General features: G+C 40.5%; 1 protein-coding gene and 1 non-coding gene across 17 annotated transcripts in view; both read right to left on the bottom strand.

Moving 5' to 3' along the window:
* Positions 1 to 8776, bottom strand: part of Add1 (adducin 1) — a 91384-nt gene that overhangs the window by 38330 nt on the left and 44278 nt on the right. For all 16 annotated transcript variants that reach the window (XM_008841859.3, XM_008841858.2, XM_029567704.1 and 13 more), the window contains exon 3: positions 5060 to 5222. In XM_008841859.3, coding sequence (XP_008840081.1) covers positions 5060 to 5222 — 163 coding nt within the window. The remainder of the gene's footprint in view (positions 1 to 5059; positions 5223 to 8776) is intronic.
* On the bottom strand, positions 4438 to 4558 carry LOC115071849. The gene has a single exon (XR_003850914.1). It is a non-coding gene; the product is annotated as a small nucleolar RNA SNORA26 (small nucleolar RNA).

Raw genomic sequence — 8776 nt, 5'->3', positions numbered from 1 at the left:
ACTGGAAAGGCAAGAACAAATGAAACCCAAACCCAGCAGAAGAGAAGAAATAACAAAAGTCAGAGCAGAAATTAATGAAATAGAAACAAAGAAAACAATACAAAAAATAAATGAATCTAAGAGCTGGTTCTTTGAAAAGCTAAACAAGATAGACAGATGTGGGGTCTCTCCCTCCCCTCGTGGGTCGTTGGTCACCAGTCCAGTCCACAAGGACAAAGGGAGCAGAAGCGACAAATGGGGTCAGGACGGCCAGTGAGCATGACGGAAGAAAGCCCTTCTGGGGAGGTAGATTCAGAGATACAGCTCCATTTATTCAGTGGGGGTCAGGGAAAATACAGTGTGGAGGCAGCAGCCAAAGCTTCAGCTGATAGGTGCTCATAGTATGCTTTATTTACATGTGGTAGGGGGACCCTATCATTTGCCTATAGGGCAATATCTAATTATCATACAGAAAAAAACCTGGGTGTAGTTTTATTGCAGGTAACTATGCCAAAGGTCATGTTCTAAATAAGGTCAGGCATCCTTGCTTGGAGGCACTTTCCAGGTAAGTCAGGCAGTAAGCCCCTGCTGAGAAAGGAGCTGACCTTAACAGCAGGGTTCTCCAACAGACAGACCCTTAGCCCAGTTAATCAAAAGAAAGAGCAAATCTAAATCAACAAAATCAGAGGTGAAAGGGGAAACATCACAACAGACACCCAAAAGATCCAGACCATTATTAAAGGAATATTTTAAAAACCTATACGCTACCAATTTTGAAAATCTAAAAGAAATGGAATGATATCTAAAATCATGGGACCCACCAAGGTTAAACCAAGAAGAGATCAACAGTTTAAACAGATCCGTAACATATGAAGAAATTGAAATAGTAATACAAAGCCTCACAACTAAAAAAAAGCCCAGGCCCAGATGGATTTACAGCAGAATTCTACCAGACATTTAAAGAAGACCTCCAACCAATACTACTTAAATTATTCAAAATGATAGAAACAGAGGAAGAACTCCCAAATTCCTTCTATGAAGCCAGCATCACTGTAATACCCAAACTGGGTAAAGATACAACTAAAAAAGAAAATTATAGACTTATATCTTTAATGAACATAGATGAAAAATTCTCAACAAAATACTTTCAAACCACATACAGACACACATCAGAAAGATCATTCACCATGATCAAGTCGGCTTTATCCCAAAGATGCAGGGATGGTTCAAATTATGCAAGTCAATAAATGTCATTAATCATACAAATGGACTCAAAGACAAAAACCACATTGTCATCTCAATAGATGCAGAAAAGACTTTTGACAAAATTCAGCATGCATTTGTGTTCAACATGTTAGTAATTAGGGAAATGCAGATTAAAACCACCCTAAGGTATCACCTTACCCCAATCAGACTGGCTAGGATCAAGAGAACAAATGATACCAAATGCTGGTGAGGATGTGGAGAAAGGGGAATGCTCATTCAGTGCTGGTGGGATTGCAAACTTGTGTAGCCTCTATGGAAAACAATGTGGAAAACTCTTTAAAAAACTAAAAATGGGGGCTGGAGAGATGGCTCAGCAGTTAAGAACACTGGTTGTTCTTGCAGAAGACCTGGGTTTGAATCCCAGCACCCACATGGCAGCTAACAGCTGTCTGTAACTCCAGTCCCAAGGGATCCGAAAGCCTCTTCTGACCTCTGTGGGCATTGCAGGACACGGGTGTACTTACCTACATGCAGGCAATATACACATACACATAAAATAAAAATAATAAAATTTTTAAAAAGACAAAAATAAACTAAAAATGAACATATCATATGACCCAGTTATACACTCCTTAGCATACACCCAAAGAACTCATCCTATTGTAGAGACACTTGTACAACCATATTTGTTATTGCTGCTATTTTCACAATAGTTAAGAGATGGAAGCAACCTAAGTGCCCCTCAATTGATGAGTAGTTAACAAAAATGTGGTATATTTACACAATGGAGTTCTATTCAGCAGTAAAGAAAGATGAAATAATGAAATTTGCAGGTAAATGGATGATCAAGAAACTGTTATACTAAGTAAAGTAACACAGACTCAGAAAAATAAATCACGTATGTTCTCCCTCATATGTGGATCCTAGCACCAAATCCTTTTAAATTTCAGGAACTTTTAATAAGATGATGCTATACAGCAGTCCCTTCTGCATGAAATAACTACCATCATCACGACTTCAGCTGAGCCTGATCGCTAAACATCATCACAATTGGGCTTGTTGATGATTTGTGCTCATTCATTAAAGGAGGGCCAAGCAGGGTCATTGGACTCTCACCGCATTATCCAGCCACTCTTCCCAGCCAACTGTATGTAATTTGACCCTAATTGCATATGGCCTCCTACATTTGGGGAGGGCTAAAGTATACAATCTTGGGAAGGCTAGGAGAGAAGGCATGACCCATGCTGGGTAAAGACTTTCCAGTGTGCATACCCTCAGGTCATACATACACCTCAGCAACCTCTCAGTTATCTCAGTAAGTAAGCTCAATAAATTCATTGGTTCCCCAGTAAAACTTTAATCAAACATTGACTCGACACTAGAAGCTTGAAGGGAATAAGCACTGCTTACCATCCCCAGGAAAAGAAGTCTCACAACAGATGGAAAATTTGTTAATGCTATCATGTCTCATAATTATTTTCAAAAAAAGAAAATGAGAATGTAAAAGATTTTAAAAGGATATGGGAAAGGAGATATTGACCAAAATAGAAAAAATGAGAAAGCCTAAGCAAGTGATGAAGGTCTATTTAGGTTTGTTATGATACAGAGGAGGGTCAACTCAGGAAACATCTTATTCATGCTTCAAGGGAAGACAGACATGGTCAAGCAGGACCTTTGACTTATCTTCACATAGAAAGGTGCCAGGACCTTAAATATAAAAATAAATTGATTTATTTGAGCTAACTGTATGGTCTTAAACATCCAAAAGGAAAGCATAACCAAAAAGTAAAGTCATCAGTATACTTTTAGAGTTCAAGGGATTACACTTCCCAGACATTAGGCTTAAGTCTATATAAAGTTATTTAGACAATTATTTCTTACTGACGATTTTGTTCCTAACCAGAAAGTGCTGCTCAGATGTAAGACTTCAAATCTTGGTCTCCAATAATGTAGTGCCCGCCCGTAGACAACCAGCTATTGTTCTAAAATGATGGATAAATTTGTTTTCTCCCCCTATCTAGAAGCCTTTGAGAGGGAAATGACACTGATTCTAACCACTCCAACACCTATCAAAATACCTGAAAGCAAATACTGAATCCATCACTCTGGAATCCAGCCTTGGAAGACAAAAGAAAAATGAGGAGGAATCCAATAGAGGGATGTTTTTGGAAACCCTTGTCAAGAAATTCCAGTGGACTCTCATATGAACATTTGAAAATTGCCGTCCTGACTTTTTTCTAGCTCCCTGTCTAGAATTTGTAATGCTAATTACTCTTGCCTTTACTTCTCCTTCACATCTCCTATTCACCAGCCAAGGACCCCCCCCACACACGTAGATAAGTGCTATGCAATTTGGGAGTCTTTTAGATAGAGCCACTGAAGGGGTACTCCACTCCAATTGCCTCACTGTGCGTCAACATGGAAGAAGCCAGAGCGGTCTGTGTCCTGATTCCCTATTGGTAATTTGGGGATGGTGTGATAAGAATAAGGAGGACTGTGTGTGGTGGTGCACGCCTGTAGTCCCCAGCACTTGGGAGGTAGAGGCAGGCGGATCTCTGTGAGTTCAAGGCCAGCCTGGTCTACAGAGTGAGTTCCAGGACAGCTGGGGCTACAGGGAGACCCTGTCTTAAAAAGACCAAGGATGGTGTGATAAGAATAGGAGGTAGGAATTCACTAGGCAGTTAGGGTAAAAAGACCCCAAAGAAAAGTAACCAGTATCTTGGCTAAAACTCACAATGTCCTTGGGGCTCTTAGCAACCTATTCCATTCCAAAGGCCAAAAATGTCAAAAATATTTGGGAGCTTTTATCTAATCCTTAAAATATTTTAGCGTTACCTCTAGGGTTACCTCTTCAGAGTAGGGAAAATGTCAGAACAGCCAAAAGCCCTATAAAATAATAATGAAAGAAAGATAATGTGAAGTTATCAGAAAAAAGTGATGGGGAGGTCTGGATGGAGTTGGAGGGGAGATAATGAGCATGAATTTGGTCAAAACACCTTATATGCACATATGAAATTCTCAATAAATTATTTATTTAAAAGAAGACAACAAAAGGGCTAGTGGCGCACACCTTTAATCCCAGCAGAGGCAGGCAGATCTCTGTGAGTTCAAGGCCAGCATGGTCTACATAGTGAGTTCCAGGTCAGCTGGGGCTACAGGGAGACCCTGTCTCAAAAAGACCAAAAAATAATAAATAAATAAATAAATAAATAAATACCAAAAAAAAAAAGAATATTTATTTTTATTCATGTGCAGTATGACTCCAGACAGGACCCAAAGAGGAGGTGTACAGTCGCTTCTCTGGTTTTTTGGAGAGTTCCTTTACCCTTCTGTGTTGGCCTCTTAAAGTACTGTGTCAACCTTAAAAGGGCACAAGAAAAGGCAAAAAAAAATTTTTTTTTTTTTTTGGTCTTTTTGAGACAGGGTCCCCTTGCAGCCCCAGCTGGCCTGGAACTCACTAAGTAGACCAGGCAGGCCTTGAACTCACAGAGATCCGCCTGCCTGTGCCTCCCAAGTGCTAGGACTACAGGTGTGTGCCACCAAGCCCAGCAACAAAAATATTTTTATTAGCCAGGCATGGTGAGCCTTTAGTCCCATCACTTGGGAGGCAGAGGCATACAGACTTCTGTGAGATGGAGGTCAGCCTGGTCTATATACCAAATTCAAGGCCAGCTGGGGCTATAGGAAGACCCTGTCTCAAAAAAAAAAAAAACATTTTCAGGTTTACAGCCTGTGTTTTGTTGTGACTAACATGTGGATTCTCAAAATACTCAATGATATGCGCTGCATAGCTGCATGCCTACAAAATTCACATGAGGAAGCTTCGGCATTTATCTGGAAAACGGCAGAGCACATAAAGTCGAGAACTACTCACTCATGTTTAAGGCAGCCATTCCTCCTTGTGGAGCTGCGGGGTAGACATTTGGTACATTCGCGGTCATGAAGTCTGCAATCTGCTGTAATGCCAACAGGCCCGTGGGATTTTTCCCCTTCTTAAACTGTTCTTGGATCATAGATTCCAGTTCTTCGCAGAAGGCCTAAAATGCATATTTAGTTGGTCAACACCATGCTGGCTTTGGGAGAGTCAGAACTGGGATGACTATCACATAAACGTTTTTGTCCAGGGCTAGGATGGCAAATAACCACCTCATACCACTGTTGGGAATATGAGCTGGTATATTCTGTTTGGTAAGTAATTTAACAAAATAAAAGCTTAAAACTTAGAACAGAATTTGATTCATAGAAACCTATTTTAAGGAATTAATCAGGAATGTGTGTGAAAACTTTTAAGGTCATTCATTTCAGCACCGCAGATAAGAGAAAGGTGGTCCACATTTCAAGAAACAGAGAACTGACTTGATACACTGGGAATTCCACAGATTCATTCAACATGAAAAGCTTAAAAATCTAAATGATAAGCTGGGTGTGGTGGCACACGCCTTTAATCCCAGAACTCAGGAGGCAGAGGTAGGCGGATCTCTGTGAGTTCAAGGCCAGCCAGGTCTACATAGTGAGTTCCAGGACAGCTGGGGCTACAGGGAGACCCTGTCTCAAAAAGACCAAAGAAAAACCAACCAAACAAACAAACAAAAAAACCTAAATGATATAAAGTTGTTTTTGTTGTATTTTTTAATGAAAAGGTAATATAGCCTGTTTTCTTAAGAGAAACCAGAAATGTGCCAGGAGAGGAGAGGAGAGGAGGGGAGGGGAGGGGAGGGGAGAGAGAGAGAGAGAGAGGAGAGAGAGGAGAGAGAGGAGAGAGAGAGAGAGAGAGAGAGAGACCAGAAATCTAAACATAGGAAATGATTAAAAGTAAATATAGCAAAATGACCATTATAATTCTTAGTGATGGGAGTGTTAATAATATTAATATTCTACTTTGTGCTTTCTAGTATTTTCTCCAAAATAGGGAATTATTTTGTTAAAGTAGAGAAAGAAAACTAGCATGGTGGACATGTCTCTAAATCCTACCAACTTGGGAGGTGGAGGTAGGCAAATCAAGAGTTCAAGGTCATCCTAAATTACATAAACAAGTTCAAGACCAGCCTGAGCTGAGTTACATGAGATCCTGTTTAAAAACCAACCAACAATAAAAAAGTAATATCCAAAACTAATTTCAAGGATGAAATATTTTGGTGGGTGTTTTTTAACTTTTAAAGATTTAATGTGTATGGGTATTTTACCTACATATGTGTACAGTGTCTGCAGAGGCCAGAAGAGAACACTGATCCCTTGGAACTAGAGTTATGGATGGTTATTGGACACCATGTGAGTGCTGGAAACCAAACCTGGGTCCTCTGCAAGAGCAGCAAGTACTCTTAGCCACTGAGCCATCTCTCCAGCCCCTCAATTTTTTAAATAGTATTTTCAATGAAAAACTGACATTTTTTTTCTTCTTGGTCTTTTTGAGACAGGTCTCCCTGTAGCCTCAGCTAGCCTAGAACTCACTATGTAGACCAGGCTGGTCTCAAACTCACAGAGCCCGGCCACATCTGCCTCCCAAGTGCTGGGATTGAAGGTGTGCACCACCACACATGGGAAAAAAAAAAAACATTTCTAATTTAAGGATGGTAATAAAAAAGTAGACTTGACATTCAGTAGTTAGGCAAAGTATTTACACTGAGTTCCAGTTCCTCTTTTTTAGGTAATTGTGATTATCAATTTTAACTGCCAATTTGATTAGACCCAGCATCCACATGGCAGCTAACAACTGTCCGTAACTTCAGTCCCAGAGGATCTGACAGCCTCTTCTGACCTCCATGGGCATTGTACGACATGGGTGCACTTACCTACATGCAGGCAATACATGCATACACATAAAATTAAAAAATTTTTAAAAATTGCCAGGCGTGGTGGCGCACGCCTTTAATACCAGCACTTGGGAGGCAGAGGCAGGTGGATCTTTGTGAGTTCAAGGCCAGCCTGGTCTACATAGTGAGTTCCAGGACAGCTAGGGCTACAAGGAGACCCTGTCTCAAAAAGACAAAAAAAAATAAACTAAAAAAAAAAAAAATTGCCTGCTTAGGGCTGGAGAGATGGCTCAGTGGTTAAGAACACTGACTGTTCTTACAGAATACCTGGGTTTAAATCCCAGCACCCACATGGCAGCTAACAACTGTCCGTAACTCCAGTTCCTTGTGTCTTGCCTGGGTCCCCTCCATTATGCCTCTATCTCTTCTTTCTGTTCACCAAAAAGTGAAGACCTGCCTTCACCACACATTCCTGCCACCATGATGTTCTGTCTGAGCATGGAGCCAAGGTAAACATGGTCTGAACCCTCACGACTGTGACATCAAAACTAACTACGTTTCCTCTTGTAAGCAGTTTCTGTCAGGTTTGGTCACAGAAACAGAAGATAACTAATTCAGTAAGTAAGCCTCCTATTGCCTGACATAAGGTGTTCTGTGCTGCTGCTCTGGAATCGCTCTGGCCCATACGCCAAAGGAATGGACCAAGGTGATGTTTATACACACTTCCCTCACAGTAATCAGCCTAACAAAACAAAACTTTATATTCTAGGTAGTTGCAGATGTACAGAAAAGTTGCAAAGATAGAACCAAACTTTGTTTCCCTTGTTGCTAACATCTTATATTACCAAGTACAGCAAGCAAAATGAAGGACCCAACACTGGTTGTCCTTTTGAAGAAAGCCAGGTTTTACCTGGTTCCAACTTTCATCATCCTGCCCTTCCTTTCTGCTCCTGGATCCTATGCGTGTAGACCAGTAAGACCGATACTTCCTGTGTTTTCAACATCCTGCTTTCATATCCCATGGGTAACTATATATAGTAATAGAACCAAATCAAATGTTGGAGACTTCACATTGTCTTGTTTACTGCTAAGTCACCAATTCTGACCCATTTGTCCTCACAGCATACAAGAGATGACCAACATCACTTAAAAATAAATAAATAAATAAATAAATAAATAATGAGGGCCTGAAAGATGGCTCAGCAGTTAAGAGCACTGGCTGCTCTGGCAGAGGACCCAAGTTCAGTTCCCAGCACCCACATGGCAGCTAACAACTATCCAAAACTTCAATTCCAGGGGGTCTGATGCCCTCTTCTGACATCTACAGGCATTGCACACATAATACACTTACATTGTACAAGCAAGCAAAACATTCATATACATAATATTTATTTTAAAAAACCAATGATACTTCCCCAATATATTGAAGGGACAAAGCAACAACAGATTAGAAGGAGAAAACCCATGAAGCACAGACGAGCACAGCAGCATCAACACAGTGGCTGAGGAGAGGACTACATCATCCACAGATGCATCTGTGGCTTATAATACTGACTGTAACAAATCAGGTGCTATTAGCTAGGTATGATCAAGACCAAGTGAGGGTCATGCTGAATACCCTTACCCAAAATATCAAGGGGCAGAATCAGAAGCAGTTCAGATTTTGGAATACTTAGAATTTACCAGTTGATCATGCCTAATTCAAAAATCTGGAATGCTCTCAAATCTAAATGTTCTGACTAACATAATAATGCTGAAACGTTTCAGTCTTGGAATCTGGATTATGGATGCTTGACCTGAATTTTGTAGAAACAGTGAGTTTTACATTGTCCCACTTTTTG

This window comes from Nannospalax galili, unplaced genomic scaffold (assembly GCF_000622305.1).
Source record: "Nannospalax galili isolate Female #2095 unplaced genomic scaffold, S.galili_v1.0 scaffold101, whole genome shotgun sequence".
Lineage (NCBI taxonomy): Eukaryota > Metazoa > Chordata > Mammalia > Rodentia > Spalacidae > Nannospalax > Nannospalax galili.
This window is presented reverse-complemented; position numbering and strand designations above follow the sequence as displayed.